The sequence below is a fragment of the Hibiscus syriacus genome, unplaced genomic scaffold (genome assembly GCF_006381635.1).
Source record: "Hibiscus syriacus cultivar Baekdansim isolate YM2019G1 unplaced genomic scaffold, ASM638163v2 tig00001120_pilon, whole genome shotgun sequence".
Classification (NCBI taxonomy): domain Eukaryota; kingdom Viridiplantae; phylum Streptophyta; class Magnoliopsida; order Malvales; family Malvaceae; genus Hibiscus; species Hibiscus syriacus.
The window spans coordinates 1,885,623-1,908,802 of NW_024061845.1; the positions used below are offsets into that span (position 1 = coordinate 1,885,623).

Sequence of the window (23,180 nt, forward strand, 5' to 3'; positions counted from 1 at the left end):
AGATTCACCTTGAAAAAAAATAAAATGGATGTATTATATTAACTAGGACCAAGGATGACATGATGAGCCGAATCTATCTAATATATTTACTATTTAGACACACAGTTAAACTAAAATTTAGCCCACAGGAGTAAAAGATTTTTGTAACAACGATGTTTAAATTAAAAGGATTTTTTGGACCAATTATATAATTTACCCTAATTAATAGTGGCTCCTGGAGTCAGCACTATCCTTGTATAAACCCTCAGTTCATGCAACCCTAGCTCTCTCACACCTTATACAAGTATTAATCCAATACGGCTGTCTTGGAAAAATGGGTTCAGCATCAGCTGTCTTCCTTGTTTCCCTCAACCTTGTTTTTTTCACTTTGGTTAGCTCTCAAACTCCTCCAGCGTGTCCTCAAAATCTGGGTTCATGTGAATCAGCTCTGAGAGCGGCGTTCTCTTGGGCGAGACCAAATCCTAACAGTGAATGCTGCAAACAGTTTCAGGGTCTGAACGATGCCGATGCAGCCACTTGCATGTGCCAGATCTTGAAAGCCAATAGCTCCAGAATTCCTGCCGACCTTGACTATGTGAAGAGGCTCTTCATGACGTATTGCGGCAGGAACCCCGACGTCTACACTTGCGCATGAAAACTGTTGGTGATGAAGCCCCATCTCTTTCTCTTTTCCTTCTACGTACAATGCTACTCTTACGTTTACATGTCATGAATAATCTTTAATGATTCCTGGACTTTACAGTGCTCTTAAGTCTCCCTTTATGTTTCTTTTGCATGAAATTTAATAAAATGATGGGTTTGTTAAGATATTACTTCCTTCCATTTCTACATCTAGTGTTAAACGGCCCTTTAGTGTTTTTGTATTAATATCTATATCTAACTCTAATAATTATTATTTGCAACATCTAAATTTATAAAAAAATAAATAAATTAAATATCTTCTCAAAAGTCAAAACTTGGCGGGTAAGGTATATTCTTTTACTTTCTTTCGTTGAATTTATTTTATTTTAATGTTTTTATAAGACTAGTTTTAAGTTTTAAAAATAATACAAAGTAACGTGGAGGGCAAGCAACCAATGGAGCAGTGCCTATAAGAAATGAGAGGAAAACAAGCACACATGTATTTTCTCATTATTTTCTGGTGGGCTCTTCCCTTTTCTTTTCTTTTCTTTTCTTTGCATTTTTGATAGATTTTTTTTGAATTTATAATTTGTATTACATATATATAGGGGAAGGTGGTGTTGATTACTTCAATGACCAAGCACCATCCTGATTTTGTCATGTGCCGGAAACAACCAGGTTTTGCCATCGGATGGCTTTTCGAGAAATGTGACGGTAAGTGCGTAATCTGCGGCTCTTTGGTGCGACCTTGCACGCTTGTGCAGGTATGTGACGAATGCAACTATGGATGGTTGCAGGGTAGATGATTCAGTTGTAGAGGACCGGGAATATCTGATGCATACTACTGCAAAGAGTGTACTCAACTAGAGAAGGATCGAGATGTCTGCCCCAAAATCGTCAACCTAGGCAGCGCCAGAATCGACTTGTTCTATGAACGCAAGAAATATGGTTTTAAGAAGAGATGATTACAAAAAAATCAATCACCATGACACCATCTGAGACTAAGAAGGAGCTGCCGTTGCCTCTGTACTAAGGACTTTGGTTTCTGAATTGTTCTCGTACTCTAGTGTGACACTTTAAGAATTAACTACATTAATGCTGTTATTGTTATAATATTCAAGAGACTATAATTGTAAGTACACATGTAATTTTCTCTTGTTCAAAGATTACAGTTATGGATAGTTTAGCCTTTATACTTAAAAAAAGTATCTATAAAGATGGAAGTAAACAACTTTTTACAACATGGTGTCTACATTTTTTGTATCCATGTTCGTCCTTAAGTTTGAATAATATTTTAATGATATGAAACTATATTGTATTACATGATATAATCTGATAGTAAAAATCATAAAAAAAAATTAAATAAAGAAATTACCAAATTTTTAGATCAATGCAGACAAAAATATTAAAAGAATAAATTGGGAATAGTTGTGAAGTTTAAGGACTAAACGTTATTTTATCCCTTCTCAGAAGTCAAAGATATGTTTTAGATGCTTTGTACCGCTACCGTCTATCAGAATCAAAAAAGTCCACGAAAACAAAGCCCAAATCCGAGAAAGTGAAAAACCCTAGCCGAGCTGAGCTTATATCTTCGCTCACACTCTTTCCACTCATTTCGAGGGAGAGTCTCTGCATCAATAACTTCCTGTCTCTCTATTGACGCTTTTCTCTCTCAGGTTCGCTCATTTCCTCTCTCATATGTTATTAAGATCTATTTACGTTTAGATCCAAGTATTCTCATTTCTTATTGTTCTGATCTTAGATCCTGATTTTGATTTTCATTTCGTTAGATGAAATATGAGTCTGTTTACTTAGTAAATCATGTAGTTACGTAGCTCTAAATTATATGGTTGGAAGTTTTTTTTATCATCTTTAAATAGGTAATATTATTTCAGATCTCAGAATATTCTACTATTTTATGGATGGAGATGTGTATTTGAGATTAAGCTTCTTTTGTTCGTACTTTGAATTTATACTTTTTGGATCAGGAGAACTTATGTGCTTTGTTCGCTGCGCAGGTTTTGATTCCTTTCTTAAAAACAAGCCAAGATGGTGAGTTGACGGGGGAGTTTGTTTCTTTTTTGCTGATTTTTTGTTTGGTTTCCTTTTTTGTGGGATTTCCATTTGATTTGAGATGATTTTGGACGTGTTACAGGTGAAGTTTACAGCTGAGGAGCTTCGGGCCATTATGGACCGAAAGCACAACATCCGTAACATGTCTGTTATTGCCCATGTGGACCACGGTAAGATTGTTTCCATTCCTGTTTGCACTTGACTTTAAAATTATTATAGCTTGTTTGACTGATTTTGTACTTCAATTTATTGGTGTTTATGAGTTCTTTTTATAATTTTTCAGCCGTGTTGGATTTAATTGGTAATCTAGTTACAGTCATATGAAAATGAAACATGTATGAAACTTATGCTAGGTTAGTCTCAGATTGAGAATCATTTCACTGCAACAACTCTTCAGGTGTTGGTGATCGTCCAGTTTTACAAATTATTTGTCCCTCTTTAAAGTGTTGGCCTTGGTTCTCATCTAGTTTTTGTGATGTGCAGGGAAATCAACTCTTACTGATTCTCTTGTTGCTGCTGCTGGAATTATTGCACAAGAAGTTGCCGGTGATGTTCGTATGACAGATACCCGTGCTGATGAGGCCGAGCGCGGTATCACAATCAAGTCTACCGGTATCTCTCTGTATTATGAAATGTCTGATGACTCTTTGAAGAGCTACAAAGGAGAGAGAAAAGGAAATGAGTACCTGATCAATCTTATCGATTCCCCTGGTCACGTTGACTTTTCATCTGAGGTCACAGCTGCTCTTCGTATTACTGATGGCGCCCTTGTTGTTGTTGACTGTATTGAAGGTGTCTGTGTGCAAACAGAGACTGTCCTCCGTCAGGCTCTCGGTGAAAGAATCAGGCCTGTATTGACTGTTAACAAGATGGACAGGTGCTTCCTTTAATTGGTAATCTAGTTACAGTCATATGAAAATGAAACATGTATGAAACTTATGCTAGGTTAGTCTCAGATTGAGAATCATTTCACTGCAACAACTCTTCAGGTGTTGATGATCTTCCAGTTTTACAAATTATTTGTCCCTCTTTAAAGTGTTGGCCTTGGTTCTCATCTAGTTTTTGTGATGTGCAGGGAAATCAACTCTTACTGATTCTCTTGTTGCTGCTGCTGGAATTATTGCACAAGAAGTTGCCGGTGATGTTCGTATGACAGATACCCGTGCTGATGAGGCTGAGCGCGGTATCACAATCAAGTCTACCGGTATCTCTCTGTATTATGATATGTCTGATGACTCTTTGAAGAGCTACAAAGGAGAGAGAAAAGGAAATGTACCTGATCAATCTTATCGATTCCCCTGGTCACGTTGACTTTTCATCTGAGGTCACAGCTGCTCTTCGTATTACTGATGGCGCCCTTGTTGTTGTTGACTGTATTGAAGGTGTCTGTGTGCAAACAGAGACTGTCCTCCGTCAGGCTCTCGGTGAAAGAATCAGGCCTGTATTGACTGTTAACAAGATGGACAGGTGCTTCCTTTAATTGGTAATCTAGTTACAGTCATATGAAAATGAAACATGTATGAAACTTATGCTAGGTTAGTCTCAGATTGAGAATCATTTCACTGCAACAACTCTTCAGGTGTTGATGATCGTCCAGTTTTACAAATTATTTGTCCCTCTTTAAAGTGTTGGCCTTGGTTCTCATCTAGTTTTTGTGATGTGCAGGGAAATCAACTCTTACTGATTCTCTTGTTGCTGCTGCTGGAATTATTGCACAAGAAGTTGCCGGTGATGTTCGTATGACAGATACCCGTGCTGATGAGGCCGAGCGCGGTATCACAATCAAGTCTACCGGTATCTCTCTGTATTATGATATGTCTGATGACTCTTTGAAGAGCTACAAAGGAGAGAGAAAAGGAAATGAGTACCTGATCAATCTTATCGATTCCCCTGGTCACGTTGACTTTTCATCTGAGGTCACAGCTGCTCTTCGTATTACTGATGGTGCCCTTGTTGTTGTTGACTGTATTGAAGGTGTCTGTGTGCAAACAGAGACTATCCTCCGTCAGGCTCTCGGTGAAAGAATCAGGCCTGTATTGACTGTTAACAAGATGGACAGGTGCTTCCTTGAACTCCAGGTTGATGGTGAAGAAGCTTACCAGACATTCCAAAGAGTGATTGAAAATGCTAATGTTATCATGGCTACCTATGAAGATCCTCTTCTTGGTGATGTTCAGGTCTACCCTGAGAAGGGAACAGTTGCTTTCTCTGCTGGTTTGCACGGTTGGGCTTTTACCTTGACCAATTTTGCTAAAATGTATGCCTCAAAGTTTGGAGTTGATGAGTCAAAAATGATGGAAAGACTTTGGGGCGATAACTTTTTTGATCCAGCTACCAAGAAGTGGACCACCAAGAACACTGGCACTGCTACCTGCAAGCGGGGTTTTGTTCAATTCTGTTATGAACCCATCAAGCAGATAATCAACACTTGTATGAATGACCAGAAGGATAAGCTCTGGCCAATGTTGCAAAAACTTAATGTTACCATGAAGTCTGATGAGAAGGACTTGATGGGGAAGGCCCTAATGAAGCGTGTAATGCAAACTTGGCTTCCGGCAAGCAGTGCTCTCCTGGAAATGATGATCTTTCACCTTCCCTCTCCAAGCAAGGCTCAGAGATATCGTGTTGAGAACTTGTATGAGGGTCCACTTGATGATGTCTATGCCAATGCTATCAGGAACTGTGATCCCGAGGGTCCTCTTATGCTCTATGTTTCAAAGATGATTCCTGCTTCTGATAAGGGCAGGTTCTTCGCCTTTAGTCGTGTCTTCTCTGGCAAAGTTTCAACTGGTTTGAAGGTCAGGATCATGGGTCCAAACTATGTACCTGGTGAAAGAAAGATTTGTATGTCAAGAGTGTACAGAGAACTGTTATTTGGATGGGAAAGAAACAGGAAACTGTTGAGGATGTGCCTTGTGGTAACACAGTGGCCATGGTCGGGTTGGATCAGTTTATCACAAAAAATGCTACTTTGACTAATGAGAAGGAAGTTGATGCTCACCCAATTCGTGCCATGAAGTTCTCTGTCTCTCCTGTTGTCCGTGTTGCTGTTCAGTGCAAGGTTGCATCTGATCTTCCCAAACTTGTTGAAGGGCTGAAGCGTTTGGCAAAGTCCGATCCTATGGTTCTGTGTACCATTGAAGAGTCGGGAGAGCACATTGTTGCTGGTGCTGGAGAACTCCACCTTGAAATCTGTCTTAAAGATTTGCAAGAAGATTTTATGGGTGGTGCTGAGATCATTAAGTCAGACCCTGTTGTGTCATTCCGTGAAACTGTCCTAGAGAGGTCTTGCAGGACAGTGATGAGCAAGTCTCCCAACAAGCACAACCGTTTGTACATGGAAGCTCGACCTCTGGAGGAAGGATTGGCTGAGGCCATTGATGATGGGCGTATTGGTCCAAGAGATGATCCCAAGAATCGTTCTAAAATTTTGGCTGAGGAGTTTGGTTGGGACAAAGATCTTGCTAAGAAGATATGGTGTTTTGGCCCTGAGACCACTGGTCCTAACATGGTGGTTGATATGTGTAAAGGAGTTCAGTACCTTAATGAAATTAAGGATTCAGTAGTTGCTGGGTTCCAGTGGGCATCAAAGGAAGGTGCATTGGCCGAAGAGATTCAGAAGCAGGCACTTGGTGGTATTTACAGTGTTCTAAACCAGAAGCGAGGACACGTCTTTGAGGAGATTCAGAGGCCCGGTACTCCACTATACAACATCAAAGCTTACCTCCCTGTTATGGAGTCTTTTGGATTCTCTAGCACTCTGAGGGCTGCAACATCAGGACAGGCTTTCCCCCAGTGTGTGTTTGATCACTGGGACATGATGTCATCAGATCCATTGGAGCCTGGTTCCCAGGCAGCAGCACATGTTGCTGATATCCGTAAGAGGAAGGGCTTGAAGGAGCAGATGACCCCACTTTCAGAGTACGAGGACAAGCTGTAAGCAGCTACCATAATAAATTGCTGAGAGAGGTTAGGTTACCCATTTGCTGCTGCTTCTGCTATAAGTTAATTTTTATTATGTTATTTTTGTTGTTGGTCGGTTGGGTGGGTGAAATCACCTTAACCCATCTATTATTGTCTACAATGGACACAAGAATTGTTCTGTTTTGTTCTGTGTTGTTTTAAGCCTTTGTGATGTTTGTATTCCCAATAGACGTGCTTTGTTCATGTTTTTGACCTCCATTTGTTTCTACCATCTCTTTTCTTCGGAATACATTGCTGACTGCTTATTATAATTGTTATGGATGTTTTTGTTAGTTATTATCAAATAATTTGTACCTGGAGCTTCCATGAAAAATCACTATGGAAAAACAAAGGTAAAGGAGATCGCCTATGGCAATGGCACAAGAGATCTGGTTTTCCTCTTCTTTCAAGAAATAATTTACTTATAATTCTATTTTTCTTTTTGGATCTCAATGTAAGAGGCGTAAAGACTGGATTAATATTGTTTTGCGTAGGATATCCACCTATAAAAGTCTTAATTTGGAAATTACCGATAAATGATATACATTATAGTGGTATCATCTTTATATGTATATATATATATATTGGTATAATTATTGATATTTGATTTATTGATAATTAATTGGGATTGGTTATTATAAAGGTGAGGTGACTTTCAATCTAATTTATTCTATTCGCAAACAACCAACCACTAAACTAGTTAAAATTTGAAACAAACTAGTAAACTACACATGAAACTAGCAACTAGTAAATAACTCATGAAACACTTGGAAGAAAGGTTCAGGCTGACATTGTCACATACCGAATCAAAATAAATCCTACGTCGATACTACAATTCTGAAATTATATAATTCACATCTAAAATCCGTTGGAACAAGCTACGTACTGCTACTACCGTTCATCCCCTCAAATGGCCTGCACATGAATTGAAACCCCATTTCTTATATTATCATCCATTGGATTTGAGAATCAAAATCCCGATAAACTCAATAGTTTCCGAAATGCTGCCATCCGCAGAGAATTTCCAGAAATTCACCAATCTGTTTTAATGACTAGACCCACCCAGGTTGACGTATGTTTGCATCAATCAGAGTCTTCCATTGGAGCTTATCAAACTCCTTATCCCTAGTACTTCCCTTAGAAATAGGTAATCCTAAAATCCTGATTCTCCCACCAAATTCTAGCTTTGAATAAAGCGATTACTTGCCAACAATAACTGTATTAGAAAATCGTAGTAATATTTTCAATGCTTGCAAGAGGATGCATGAAACAAACAAGTAACCTTCTAGGACAACGTGAGCGTCATGATAATAGCATAAAGACCCATATTACAGTAAATGGTATGGTTGAGCTATAATTTGTATGAGCTCATCCACACTTGATACCAACAAAATATCAAGAGAAAAGTCACTTATAACAGCCAACAATATGAATAAAAAATAATATGACTGCATAACTAACAATTCTTAGTTTGTGTTTGATGCCATTATGATTCCTCAGATTGACAATGATCTTATGCATTCATTCATTCGTTAACATGTTATGACCAGTTCACTTATAGAGTTTAAGCCTTGGGAAAATTACTCAAATATCTTGTTACGGGCACCTTGACGAGGGGAACGTCTTCGGATTGGACTACCACGCATCCTACGAGGAGATGCCCTGAGAAGATAAAATTGATCAAATTCTTTCAAAACCAATTCACAATGACAATAGATATTAACCTATCATAACTATAAAATAAAAAAACTTGTGGGAGATTAAGCCCTTTGGAGGAGACGTCCACTACGAGGAGAAGCAGGGCGATGCCTCAGAGGTATTTCACCACGACGTCGAACAGGAGAATCCACTCGACATCGGGGAGACTCTGGTGGTCATCTAGGAGATCCACCTCTTCGAGCCACAAAACCAAGATGAGACTGAGACCTATTGAACAGGTTCGTGGAGTACAAATTTGGCAATTATCACGACTGATCTTGTAAATTAATCATACACTGCACCAGGCTTCTCTATCTTGAGAACCTTATAATACCAAGGGGCATATCTCTAAATAGTTTTCCAAAAGCAATTTTTGAGATTAATGACGGGATGTTTCTGCAACACAAGAGATGACTTCAAAACACAGAATATAGTTCCACATCAAAAACAAAGTTCAAGAAACATAATTTGCAGAAACAAAAGTAGAGCATGTACAAATAATTATCAAAACTTCTAGACAAAAAACCAACCGAACGTCGAGTAATATTACAAAATACAATGCCTTAAAATGAACATGTGATCACATTCTTGGGCGATTAAAAAACCATAGATCACAGGAAATATTAGACCAAGTCGTTTAAAATATTATGTATCAAATCATGTCATGAAGTATTTAACATGCCAATCCTTCATTGACATTACTGCTCAGTGAGTCAACATAAAGAACTAGACTCGCTGATGGGAGAACCCTTGCTGAGATCAGTGCAAAGGAGCAACATACTTGAACATAAACTTTAATCTTCCACAATTACTTACTATGTCATCGTTTTTGCTAATCCCAAAACATAATCATGCAGCTACATAAACTCATTGCATATGAGGCAGAATTTGCCCACGATTGGACAAAATTGGAAGAAAAGAAAAATCATCCCCTGTAAGAATAAATAACATAGAACACTACTTAAAAGAATTATAGATTCCCTCTACTACTAGAAACCTGGATTCATGAACACAAAACAGATCAGAAACAAACTTCATGTTGACAAGTATAGAAGAGCTACAGTTCCGCTCCAAATTGAAGGATCCAAGAGTATTGGTGTTATGGAGCTCCAACATTGGGCTCTATAAAGCATTTGATCTTATTTGGAGTGTATTAATGGGTCGGTACAACACCAAAATTGTGTTTTTTCTTATAAATCAACTTCGGCTAAATAAGTAAAAAATATAAACACCATCGGATCATATTATCATATATTATTGTTTTTCTTAAAGGGAGACAAGTGTTATATTAATTCATTTAGGCTGTTAACCTTGTCAATTAGTTAACATTGAGTTGACATAATAAATTTCATAACAGTTTAAGTCAACATATTTATACAGTATATTCTTGATCATCTATCAATCCATAAATGCCAAATAATCAGAAGAACATCATCTATATAAGAAATTCTCCCTCTTTTTTTAGAGTGAGACCCAAAAGGCTCAAACTTTTTCTATACCCTCTTTATTCCCCCCACCCAAACTTATGTCACGTAGACTGATCTCAAATCCTAATCTCACTTCCAACATTCATCGATATAGATTTTATGTTCAAAGCGAAAAGATTGAACCATCGTTATAGTACGATAATCATCACATTTATGTTGTACCATTAACAATATTAAATAATTCAAATTATTTGAATTACTCGATTAATTTTAGGATAAACTTGTTTAGATAATTATTCAACTATAGGTAAGTTATTAGTTGGCTATATGAGTTTAAAATATTACAAATTAATCATTCGAGTTATCGAACATTAGAAAATAATCGTATGCCGTTATATTGTGCATTGAAAATTAATATGATAGTTAAAAAAATTGACATAAAAATAAACTTAATCCTTAACATATACACATTATTTTAATTTTATCCTAATTATAAAAAATATCATCCATATTTAAATATTTTTCATTTGGAAATAGAGTATCCAAGTTCTACTTGCCGTGCTATCCCTTTCAATCACATTATTTCCAGGTTCATCTCTGAATGGGCACACGGGGAGGAACTTCCTTACTGGTTTGACCAGCAGGCTCTTGAAACTGAAATTATTCCTGCAGGCAAGCACCGGTCATCACGACCATTGCCCAATTTGGACCCAAAGCATCTCCTCAGGACATCCTCTTACCCTGAGCCACAGCAGCAGCATCCACAACAACACCATCTACATTTCTCTAGTGAACCAATTCTAGTTCCAAATCTTCTAATACTTCATACCCTCCCCCTCGTGGCATATCTCCTCAGGCTTCACCAAATCAACATTCTGGCCAACTGAATATACCATATATGTTTCGTTGATCACAGATGATGTCTTCACCAAATCCCTCCACCTTCTCTAATTCTCAGCCTCAAATGCCAGGTTTACATCATGGGTATGGTGGGAACATGGCTAAACTGATTCCTGGTATGTCTGTCAATAACTGTGCATCAGGTCAATGGGGAAGCCAGCCCAAATTATATGGTGGAGATGGTTATAGTGTTTGAACAATATTTTGCAGCAACAGTTATCCCATCAAAATGGTTTAATTCCACCTCAATTAATGCCACAGATGTCAGTGGCCCAGCAGAGACTGCAGCATCCCGTTCAGCATCATTTAACCATTTGTCAGGGATTCAGTCTCAACTATTTAATCCTCATCGTTCTCTTTCCCCACCTCGAATGAACCAATTTGAAGCTGTACTTGGTATTGGAGATCACAGACCTAAATCATCTCAGAAAGGTAGGCAAAATCCTCGATTTTCTCAGCAGGGCTTTGATATTGGATGGCCTCAATTTAGATCCAAATACATGTCACCTGATGAGATTGAAGGCATTCTCAGGATGCAGCTTGCTGCAACTCACAGTAACGACCCCTATGTGGATGATTATTACCACCAGGCTTGCCTTGCAAGAAAATCTGACATCATTTCTGCCCAACCCATCTGAGGTATCTTCCGCCCCAAGCACATGCAAATGCTGAGCCACGTGCTTTTCTTCAGGTTGATGCTCTTGGGAGGGTTCCTTTCTCTTCAATTCGGAGGCCTCGTCCTCTTCTGGAAGTTGACCCTCCAACTTCATCTGCTGTCAACAACAATGATCAGAAAGCTTCTTATATGCCCCTGGAACAAGAACCAATGCTTGCTGCTAGAGTTACAATTGAGGATGGTCTATGCCTTCTTCTTGATGTAGATGATATTGAACGGTTTTTACAGTTTAACCAGTTACAGGATGGTGGAGCACAGCTGAGACAAAGAAGACAGGTTTTATTGGAAGGGTTGGCAGCATCACTTCAATTGGTTGACCCTCTTGGCAAGAATGGCCACACAGATGAGCCCACTCAGAAGGATGATCTTGTCTTTTTACGGATAGTGCCCTTCCCAAAGGCCGGAAGCTGCTTGCAAGGTACCTTCAGCTTCTCTTTCAAGATGGTGATCTCATGCGGGTTGTCTGCATGTCCATTTTCCGTCATTTAAGGTTCTTGTTTGGAGGCCTTCCCTCTGATCCAGGAGCAGCTGAAACTATTACTAAACTTGCAAAGGTTGTGTCCTCGTGTGTTCATGAGATGGATATTCATGCACTTACTTTCTGTCTTGCAGCTGTGGTTTGTTCCTCAGAGCAGCCTCCACTTCGTCCTCTTGGAAGTCCTGCTGGAGATGGGGCATCTTTTATTTTGAAGTGCGTTCTTGACAGGGCAACAAAACTTGTAGCCGATCTTAGAGCTGGTGGCGATCGCAATATGAGCAATCAGTCCCTTTGGAAGACCTCTTTTAATGAATTCTTTAAACTTCTTACCAAGTATTGTATAAACAAATATGATACGGTGATGCAGTCCTTGCGTATGTAGGTCAAACCGAATATGGTGATTGATGAATCAGATGCTGCAAAAGCGATTAAAAGAGAAATGACAATCGATCTGTTACATGCTTGTCTACCACATATTAATGAGCAGCAGAAAAAGCTGATATGGGATCTCTCTCAGCGGTCTATGCTCGTAGGGCAGTCATGATAAATTAGAGGGACAAACTAAAATTCGCACACATTTGGACTGCCACAGCGATGTGGTACTACGTGCTGTAAGCAACGCAATTAGCTTATACCATTTCATGTTTGGCTGCTGCCTATGGAGGAGCACCCAGAGTGGTCCAGGTGAAGCTCTAAGGATACGTAAGTTATGGTTCAAATCTAGTTTTACTAATTGATGTGCTTTAATCTTTAATAGTAACATGCTTCTTTTTTCTGTTATTATTCGATACATTTTAAATGGGCCTAGCAATCTGTATGTATGATAGAACCTTGCAGGGATTTTCCTTTCCTGGGGTTCTTTCCATAGATTGGAGATCATTTTGATAGAACTTCTGTGTATGGGGTTGTAGTTGGTCAGTGTATAGGTGGTTGAGTGCAGAAGATATCCTGCTTCCCGAACAACTGCCGTGCAATGTAGCAGACACTGAATAAAGAATCAAATAGTGCGGCATGCAGGGTGGTATGTGATATTGTTACATTGTCAATCCAATTAAAATGGTGTTAGCTTTAATATTGGTAGAGTTTCCTTTTATGAAATACCGTCTTTTCTTGGGCATTGTCTTGGTGTTGGTGTAAATTTCTCAAGAGCCTTTGGCGTCATCTCTGCAATGTTGCTCATCGATCAATAACAATGTGCCGTGTTTGGTTATTAAAGATAATGATGGTTTATATACTAAAGCAGGACGCAATAAGATGAAGTGATAGCTTAGCTATTAAAATCAAAGAAAAAAATATATAATTCAAAAGTGGGATAATGTACTAAGCATTACTGATTAATACAAAGATGTATTTATTTAATGTGTTGCAACTCTTCCAAAGATGAAGCTGTCTACTATTTGAAGCAAAATCTTCAAGACATTTTACAGTCGACTCCTCAACAACAAAATAGACATTTTACAGGCGACGACTCAACAACAAGAAAGACATTTTACAGGCCGCTCCTCTACAACAAAATGTAAGGCAAATATTGAAGAGCTAGCTACCAAACGGATCACTTTGGTCACAACAAAATGAATCATATCCTTAAAATTACTCATTCATTTCATCATAACACGTGTATATCAATCCTAACCAAAATTTCTTACCTAATTCACAGTTGAACTGTTCCGTCCTGTCACGGACCAGGCCAACTAAGACACAGGGCTCGTCAGTTATGTATGACCAGGACGTCTTAGGTAAAACATAGATTGTTAAAATAGTGTACGCAAAATCTACATGAAGAGCATGTTCGTATCTGGTTTTTCACTGGATGGTACTAGACGTATGAGAAATGGCTTCAACACTTCTTACCCTGATAATAATGCTTCACTAATCACCTTCGTATATTATAGGTTATATGATATCATCGATAGAGGTTACCGCTCTTGAGTGAGCCTCACAGAAGCATCACGAACCAACTCAATTAGCAGATCATCAAGTTGTTCAAGAACACCGGAGTCACGGAGTTTAGGATAAAGAGGGGCCATGTAATCTGCCGCTACCTCCGCTAGCTTCCACAGAGAGAAACCATAAGCAAGTTTCATAACTTCAACAGCTAAATGTCTATCGGAATCCAAGCAAGATGTGATAGTTGTGAAGCAGTCTTCTTGAACATCTTCCAAAATCCAAAATTTGGCCAGCCAGTACAGTTCTACATAAGGTTTCAGCTCATATAGCCTTTCCTCAGTGTCCATATTGTCCCACACACATCCAAAGGGAGGATCAGGCAGCTCATGACTGTAGATCAATTGAACTAACTTGATCAATGCTTCCCAACTCACAGGAACCTTTATGCTTTGTGAATGGCTGCAAACAAATTGAACCTTTGCAGTGAACATAAACCAAAGACAAATGAAAATAACAAGAACCAAAACTAAAATGAAGGCAGACAAATCATCTCCTGTTTCAGAAAAAATCCATTAAAACACAATACAAGAATTAATAAGTACCGAAGCAGTCAATACACTACCACGCAAAGCAATCAAGAAATGAATGATTGAAACGTCCAGAATTACATGGTGATTCTGATGATTGAGAATTGAAAAGCTAAGATAACAAACTGTGAGAGTGGAAAAGTGTTATGGCATAAAAGGACAGGACAATACGATTCCTGGCTTATTAGAAACCCCAAAGAAAGAAAAATGTCATTTAGCAGGAAATTGATGTCTTTGAACTATCCAAATATGATAATTCAGAATACCATCCTTGGTCAAATGGGACAACATTGTTAAAGTGGTCAAAGAATGGCTTATATTCTCTGATAGCAAGATTCCTAAAGTCCCTAAACTGGCAGTTCTTCTAAATCGGGACAAACCAGATTGCTTCAGCTAAATGTTCATGGAAGCTGCACGAAGAGGAGGTGAATTCGGAGGAGAATGGAAAAACTGAATGATTGGATTTGCTGGCTTCTTACATGATTGTCCATTTGCCTTGGCAGAACTTCGGGCAATCTATCACAAGACTGAAGTTGCAAAGAATATGCAATTTGAAAGAGTGGAGGTTCAATCTGATTTGTTAAGTTCTATGCTCTTAATCAAGCAGAACACCCCACCTCAACATCCACTTTTTCTATCATCCAGGCAATAAAAGAATCCTCGATGCCAGAACTCCAAAGCTTTCCCACATTCCAAGAAAAGTTGTATTGCTGACCTTATAATGAAAGTATTTCAGATGCAGCAGGATTAAAAATTCATCATCAAGCTCCTTGTGGCTTGAAATCTCTCCTCCTAGCAGACAGATGTAGTGGGTGTTGGTTACCTTAGATTGCTTAGTTGTCATATTCAGGACCACTGGCCTCTTTTATACCATAATAATAAGAAGTAAATGTCTTGATATTTGGTTAAATGTCAACCCATTTGACACATAATCAACATTGAAGAGGCCAACATACGTTCAAACTAGTCTGAGTAAAACACTAATTGACCAATATAGAATATAGAGATTTGTCTAATTTTAGTTAACCCAACAGAAAAAGAAGTCATAATATTTCAAGGTTTTCAACCTGTCTGATATTTGTAGTAACAACAATATAGCTTGCCTGGCTAATGGACAGTTCTTTTTAAAAAAAAACACACACCTTTCATCACTTATCATGCCAAGGCGTGACAAAAATTAGAACTTCAAAAAGTAAAAAGGAAGAGAAAAGTGGTTTATACACACCTTTCCTGCATTCCAGATAGAAACAAAGCTTGTAGATATTTACACCTTGACTGCAGTATGATTTTGTGAGCATGCATGTGCGGAACCAATAGAGAGCAAAAACTGCATGCCCAGGACATTTGTTCTGTCCCTTTAGCTTCCAAGATTATATCCCTGAAACAAGAATATAACAACTTCTAATTCACAATACATAAACATAAATTAACAGCAGGCAGCAAATTAACAGTAAATTAGCATATCTTTTTGTAAGTGAACTTCCATAATATTATCTGCAGTGAAGTTGCTACATCAGATGCAAAAGTAGAGATTGGAATGGCAGACAATTCTACTGATGTAATGCATCAGGATATGACTAAGGAAAGAGAGGAGCAGGGACTAGGGAGAGACTCACGTGAATTGGAACCCAAATGAACCAAGAGCGTCAGTCAAATCAGTTTTTGGAATTGGAGTACCCCACTTAGGTATCTTTCTGCAAAGCATTTGGAATAACGGTTGCATGTTACAAGATTTAGCCAGAGTTTTCAACTTCCTTGCAAGCTCCTCTCCTGCTTCAAGATAACCATAGTAAACATAGTCCAACAACTTCAGTAGAGCCTGCTGATCAACAAGAGCAGACAAACGGACTTCTTTCTGCAATATTGAGTAGAGATTCTTTGGAATATCTCTTACTAAAACATTATCAGTTGTTTTTGCAATCTGGGGAAACTGCTCAGGGGGTAGCAATGATGGACAACGGACTGCAAGAACAATTTTATGAACACTCACAGACTCACCATTTGCGAAAAAGAGTTGCAGATCAGTATGCTCCTTGTCTTCAAGTGCTTTCCCAGAACCTCTGTCTTGTTTACCGGGGAAACCATAAACACCAAAAAAACTAAGAATATTTGCAGCCAACCACCTTGGCCCAGTAGCAGATACATTATCCAAGACTTCTTGCACTGTCTTTATTAAATGAGATTTGATATGAGTATGATCTATAGCAGAGGAATGCTGTAAAAACAAAGCTAGTCCCCACAAACTGTAAAATAAAAGAGCGTCTTTTCCTTCCCACTCTTCAACAGTCATCCAGCAACACGACCTCTCATAATACACATTATTATAGAAATGAAGGGCAAAGCTTCTCCTCTTAGTACACACTTGATTGCTCAAGCAACTTTTTATAGAAGTCACTAGTGTCTTCATCCCATCACCTCTAATAACATTTTTTTGATATTGAGGCAATTCAGAATAACAAATCAAACCAATCAATTCAAAAACAGTTTTAGGGATGTTTGGTGACCCAAAGTTATTTGCTGATGACGCATAATCTAGAAAACGCAGCAAGCGTTTCAGACACTCATTTCCCTTCATCTCTAGAACACCAGAAAGGATGAGTTTTACTTTTGACCCAATATATGTGTTGCTAGAATGCATCATCACTAAAACTGCTCGTGATGATGACTCACTTCTAGAGGCATCATTGTTTTCGCAAATTTGGCATCCTTTGCAAATTGCTTCTACAAAAGACAAGCTATCAAAAAATATTAGCATGCCTAATGAGAATATCTGAGTGGTTAAAAAAAAAAGAGCACAACACTATAACAAAGAATTAAAATACATATCAACAAAAACATGAAATGCACATAACTGGATAGGAAAAACAGGAGTTATTGATGAAGAGGAAAATCACCATGCACACATGATAAGCATGTCAATACAGAGCTCATTTTGATCCGTTCTTGGTCTAAAATCTTTCGCACAGTGCACAGCAAGCCATCCAAAAATCTCCCAGATGTATGGTCTTAGCGCAAGAAGAAAATTATTATCAAGGCCTTCCTGAGCAATAAACATTTGTTCCCGAGGTGACAAAGGATGCTTCACTGCTTGTTTGTCAAAATTTTCAAAAAGTAGATCAAGAAGAACTTCGTCAATCCCTTGCTCCCAAAAGTGATGGTGATGTTCTCCCGGCCAGCGACTAATTAGAGCCAACCTACAGGCTTCATCTAGCAAAGACATCAGATCATTTGCACCCTTTCCAGCGCCCAACCTCCATACTCTCATTCCTCCAATAATGGCTTTAATTAGAGGCCCAGAACAAAAGCTTGTCATTTTTACGCATCGCTGTTCATCTGCCTAAGTAACGAATGTAAAAAATTACACAAACAACAATAAAACACATTTGTTGAGAATATATGTGAAAGAAAACAAATTCTAACCATTACCGCCAAATGCTGGGCAAGTCTAAATCCCTCTATCCTAATCGCCAGAGGTTCTGAACCATCCATGCAAGAAACCATCATTGTTAGAATTGTTTCACCGTTTTCCAGAAGCTCCTTGGCTACTTTATTGCATAGAGCTGGAACAAAGAGATATGAAATTGTTCAATCCAGAAATTGAGGGATAAAAACAAGTGAGTTGACAGATGATTCATTACCTAATGCAGAATACAATTTCAACACTGAAACTTTTGTAGATAGATGAGATTTAGTAAATCTATCTTCTAAAACTTTGATCAAAATAGTATCATTCCACACAAAATAACGAGATTGAGGCCACCGCCACAATATTGTATACAATAGGGAAGCCATCTCTTGAAAATTCTCAATGGGCCGGATGCTACCAGGAAATTCTCGGATAATCCTAATAATTTGAATAAGAATCTTTGTATCTTTGACTATATCCCAAACTTGTTTCTCCCTCTTTGCACTTAGATTGGAAAGGACCATGTTCAAAGCTGTGGCAGAGGAAGTAGCAACTTCGAAATTGTCGGAACATAATAATGATGACAAAGGGTTGACGAGATCTGTCAAGTACAATTGCATCATTGAACCGTTACTGCTGACCAACTTCACCACCACATTTACCGTCATGCTTATTATGGCTTCACTTTTACAGTGCAGAATCCACACCAATGCCTCAACAATATCAGCAAGAGAATCCTGGAAATGGAAGCCAAAACATGAAAATTGTTAAAAGAAGCATGGTTGAACACAAATAACCCCGGAACTAACATTTATCAACTACTCAGACAAAAGAGGTTTTGTTTCATAACTAGGTAATCAATTTACTTTCTACTTTTACCATTCGCCTCTTGATACGCTTTTCATACACAGAAGTTGCTTTGAACCAAGAAAGCAAATAATTAAAAGGCAAACTCGGATTTAATGAAATAGGGAGCAAATGGCTAAGCTTTTTAATTTCTAATTCTTCACAATAAAAATTATGTTTTTATATTCTAATAATGCGGAATGGAAAAAACCACAAGCAGGCATTAATTTGTAGTAACGTACAGATTATTCTCAATAATCAAAACAACCAAAAGATTCACAATCCCTTAAAAAGATCAACCTTGAGAAGGCGATGGTTGGAGGAAGCTCCCGAAGAAGAATCAAGAAAAGCAGCAAGGGATCGAACCACATGCTTCTGAATTTCTAAATCCGTACACTTCCATTTCCTATCTTTATCATCACTCGGTCTGCCCATAAACGACCCAATTTGAGTAATTGATAAAAAACAAAAACAAATATATATATATATATATATATATATATATATATATATAAAAATAAAAACTGGGGCGAATTCACCTGGCGGTACCAAGACTTAAAGCATGTTTAAGACGTTGGTGGAGGGTTTGTAAATGGTCAGAGCCATTATTGCTTCCTCTACTGTTATCTGCAGCTCTCCGTTTCGATGATCTCATTACTTTCTTTCTCTTGGATTTACAATTGATGTATGATAATTTCAATTTTCACAAAAGATTTCTGGGAAAAAGATTTCTTGGTTGTACCTGTAATAGTTCAATTGCTCCTTTACATCACAATTCTAATAAGAAAATATTTTAAGAAACCTGGGAAGAAGGCGGTTTTAAGAGCTTCTAGAGAATTGCGGGAAGAGAAGAGTCTATCACATAAATGGTCGTATTTTGTGTTTCGGTCAAATGTTATTTTGACCCTGATGTTATTTTTATTAAGTGTAAACTACACCTTTGGTACCTTAACTGATATTTTTATTCTGTTTTAGTCATTCAACTATTTTTTTTAAATCATACTTAAAGTTTTGTTTTAGTTTCATTTTTTATCATACACTAATAAAAAATTATTAACTATAATATATGTATCACCATAAAATAATATTATAATATTATTAAAAAATAAAATAAAATACCTCGTTTATTTAAGTTCATAGTAATCATCCGTTTAGTTACCCTACTACTATAACCTTGTGTGTATTTCAGAATTTTCCAGCGTCCTCCATATCTCAGGACATGTTGCTTTCTGGGGTTGAACCCAAGTATGTTACTACTGGGGATGAATTTATAGTTGTCTAAAATTTTCAAATTTTTATATATTTTAGATTTATTTTTATATTTTTTATTGATATTCTATTTTTATCTCTTAATTTTTTTTAAATTTATTCCCTCTAAAATTTTATAAATTCGTTAGCTTAATATAAAATTTTGTGTTTGTTCCTAATCAAAATTAGGGGTAGCCTGCCTCTATGTGCTAAAGTGGCTAATCAGCAGACATGGCAAAGAATTCCACTGCAAAGTTCCTTTTAGTACTGTTCACTATTGTGGAATGTTCTTATAGGTAAAGATGAATATAAAATTTTATATTATGAGATAAATTTATAAAATTATGAGAGATGAAAATATATTATCAATAAAAAAATATAAAAACTAACTAAACTATACGAGAATTAGAAATTTTCAAAAGACAATCATGCTCACTAACCCTTCGATCCACCCCTATTAGTTGGCAGCAATACATGCAAGGTCGGGAAAAGTTGTTGAGGGCTAAGCAAATATTAGATTTGACAAGACATGCAACAGATTTGAATATGGATATCTCACCACTGGATATAAAACACATGCTGATTTTTTATATACAAATACACTAAACTTGTTGAGAATTTAATTGAGGTGCTGAGAATCATTTGGTAGACTACAAGATGATATGATGCAGCCTTCCTTTGTAGTGCAATTGAATGCTCTCTCATACCCCAGCATAGAGCATAGTTATATTCATAGCTGATCTGCCAACTGAGGAAATTGTTGTAACACCCATGTTACAGCCCTGATGGCACCCTGTAATGAAAATTTATCCCAATTCAATATCATAACAAGAAACGTAATAACTGATTCCATGTTATCTGCAAAGGTAAAACTACCTCCACCTTTACATTTTATCTACAACAGACCTGTTTAGGAGATAGTAATATCTGGTCTCCTTTTGGGGTATACCCAAAAGTATAAAACAATAACTTGTTGGATACAATTATGTGTTCGACACAAGTATGTTAGATTTTTCTTTCAACTTCTTTCGTATATCTAGAGAGGGTATATCTCGAGTTATTATTCAAATATGAAAGAACACAAGTATTAGACACGAGTTTTTTCGAAATATTTTTTAAAAAATAGGGATAAATTAGGCTTTAAGAATGTTTTATCAATGAAGGCTGATTTTCATACCAAAGCTGTCTTCCCAGGTTTGATTGCAGGTTCAACAACGTCTCGTCCATATCTGTTCAAAGAAATTTAGTCTCGAATTTTATTTCAGTTTAAACTTGATAAACAAAAGCGAAACTATATTCTTAGCCAAGAAATTTGCATTTACAAGAAGGAATGAAAATGGGAATTACTAAATTAAATCAAATAATTCATCACTTACACTATTTGCCTTTTGCCATCCACAATTTCTAGCCGATAAAAGCTGCAGCCTTTGCTAAAGGGAAAAACCTTTCCTTTCCATTCTGTTTAAATTCAATATTGCATGTAATAAACAATTTCATCAAAGGAGAAAATGGAAACCAAAATATTCTCTAAGATATTATTTAAAGAATTGCAAAAGATGGTAGATTTACCTAAATGCCATGTAACTCCAACAGCAGATGAATCCTCGCCAGAGATATCTTCAATAGCAAATTGGAGGTCCTTGCTAATTGAATCCATGAAACTCTTGAAGAACTCTAAAATTTCCTATACCATCATTCAATTTCCTTTAATCTTTCATCTCCAGGAAAAATTAAAAACAACAAGAAATCACAGTTCACAACAATTCAATAGATTATGAAAGAGTAGACTTCCGATTTTTAGCTATGAAACATTCACTTTGTAATTATAAGGAATTGTATTTAAAACGCATCCAATATTTATATGTTATCAAGTTTCTAATATCAATCACAATTGTTAAAGCAGCAAAACTAAACTATTGAATGGTTATTTAAGTAACTAAAAAACTATCTTTGAAGGAAATGAAGAATAAATAAATAAAATATTGTGTTTGTATTTATAAGTACAACACAATTTCTTTTTCATTAATTGTTCAAAACTTGCCACAATTTATCTATTCAACTAGATTTAATTTTTTTATTAGGAAAAATAGGGAGAAAAAAATGATCGCGTAACTTGCATGAGCACGGATGGAATGGAAAATTGAGTGGTTAGCTACAATGTTCAGTTACCTTGCGACCCGTGAATGGATGGGGGAATATAAGGTCCTCGTACACGCATTTCTCCGCTATTAAAGGCTCCACCGACGCCAGATCACGGCCGTTGATTCCTGCGTAGAACCTCCTAACAACCTCCGCTGCATCCTGATCATGCGGTTTAGATGCGATGTCGAAGACCGCCCCCAGATTTTCTGACAACGACGACGAGACCTTGATAAGGATGCGCGGTGTCCGAGATCCTTTCCGTGGGGCAGTTAGCGTTCTTGAGTACGGTGGTAAAGATTTGGTGAGGACTGTAGGGAGATTAGGGGCTGGAGAATGAAGACAAGGGAGTGATGATATTTTGGAGCTGAGCAACATTGATGCGTTGCAAAGGCTCTGGTATTCACTTCAATTTTCTTTTTCTAAGGACTTAATTATTCTTTTGAAATTTCTTTTCTAAGGATTTTTATGATAGAGTTGTGACGTCAAAAATGGGTATATTATATTCTCTCGCTAAAATCACCCAAATAATGAAAGAAAGAAAAATATCCTCCAAATAAGGATCATCCAGTTTTATTTTTTTAAGGTAATATTTATAATAAAAACGTATAGATCATTTGACATCTTCATAAGGACGTATAAAAGATTTGATGTATTCTCGACATTTGATGCAAAAGGGGTGATATCATTGTTGATGTCCTTGAGCTAACCAAGAGTGAACTTATTTGGGCCGTTGTTGGTGCAGAAGGCGTAGGAGCTAGCAAACATCATTGCTGGAGCTTGGAAAGACGAAAAACAAGCATGATAACGAATTAGGGATGGTAAACGGGGGTAGGTTGGGTGTGGATACCCCTCTTCCATTTTTATATCTACCTAAATTATCTGAGTTAAGTGTTAATATAGATCTTAAAGTACATAAAACATCATAATAAAAGACAATAAAAGTCTAGAAACATAAATGACAAACGCATAATGTTTTTGTTCTTTGGCACAACATTCTAAAATTTCAAGCAATACTTGTGACATCTGATATTCCAGTATTACAATCATCATTCTTATAAAACACCAGTATTACAAAATACTCGGTTGAAATTTGAACTTGAAAAAGTCAGTTTCAATGGCGTTAAAAATGGAGGTTTGAGAAGCACGAGTGAAACACTTAATTCTATTCAGTAGCGTTAAAAATGGAGATTTGAGAAGCAACGATCTGACTCTGTTGGCCTAAAACGTG

At 37.2% G+C, this 23,180-nt stretch overlaps 3 protein-coding genes, 1 long non-coding RNA gene and 3 pseudogenes across 4 annotated transcripts; 5 read left to right on the plus strand and 2 right to left on the minus strand.

Moving 5' to 3' along the window:
• Positions 1–313: 313 nt before the first annotated feature.
• LOC120120623 (putative lipid-binding protein AIR1B) lies at positions 314–634 on the plus strand. The gene has a single exon (XM_039140217.1). It carries the CDS (start codon positions 314–316, stop codon positions 632–634), a length of 321 nt encoding a protein of 106 aa, XP_038996148.1.
• A 619-nt stretch (positions 635–1,253) lies between these two features.
• On the plus strand, positions 1,254–1,586 carry LOC120120929 (annotated as a pseudogene).
• Positions 1,587–2,467: 881 nt separating this feature from the next.
• On the plus strand, positions 2,468–6,875 carry LOC120123004 (annotated as a pseudogene).
• Positions 6,876–8,462: 1,587 nt separating this feature from the next.
• Positions 8,463–12,380, plus strand: LOC120120633 (annotated as a pseudogene).
• A 413-nt stretch (positions 12,381–12,793) lies between these two features.
• Positions 12,794–20,079, plus strand: LOC120123022. The gene is made up of 3 exons (XR_005516152.1): positions 12,794–12,804; positions 13,619–13,623; positions 20,006–20,079. It is a non-coding gene; the product is annotated as an uncharacterized LOC120123022 (long non-coding RNA).
• Positions 13,326–19,443, minus strand: LOC120123012 (BTB/POZ domain-containing protein At1g04390-like). The gene is made up of 8 exons (XM_039142036.1): positions 19,102–19,443; positions 18,863–18,989; positions 17,949–18,453; positions 17,737–17,870; positions 17,205–17,647; positions 15,927–17,045; positions 15,536–15,688; positions 13,326–14,182 (listed from the first exon to the last, which is right to left on the minus strand). Exons 1-8 carry the CDS (start codon positions 19,215–19,217, stop codon positions 13,753–13,755), a joined length of 3,027 nt encoding a protein of 1,008 aa, XP_038997967.1. The 5' UTR covers positions 19,218–19,443; the 3' UTR covers positions 13,326–13,752.
• Positions 20,080–20,540: 461 nt separating the features above from the next.
• Positions 20,541–22,379, minus strand: LOC120120939. The gene is made up of 5 exons (XM_039140425.1): positions 21,980–22,379; positions 21,380–21,494; positions 21,187–21,268; positions 20,988–21,039; positions 20,541–20,603 (listed from the first exon to the last, which is right to left on the minus strand). The coding sequence occupies exons 1-5, from the start codon at positions 22,325–22,327 to the stop codon at positions 20,541–20,543; spliced, it is 660 nt and encodes a 219-aa protein (XP_038996356.1). The 5' UTR covers positions 22,328–22,379.
• Between the last annotated feature and the right edge of the window lie 801 nt (positions 22,380–23,180).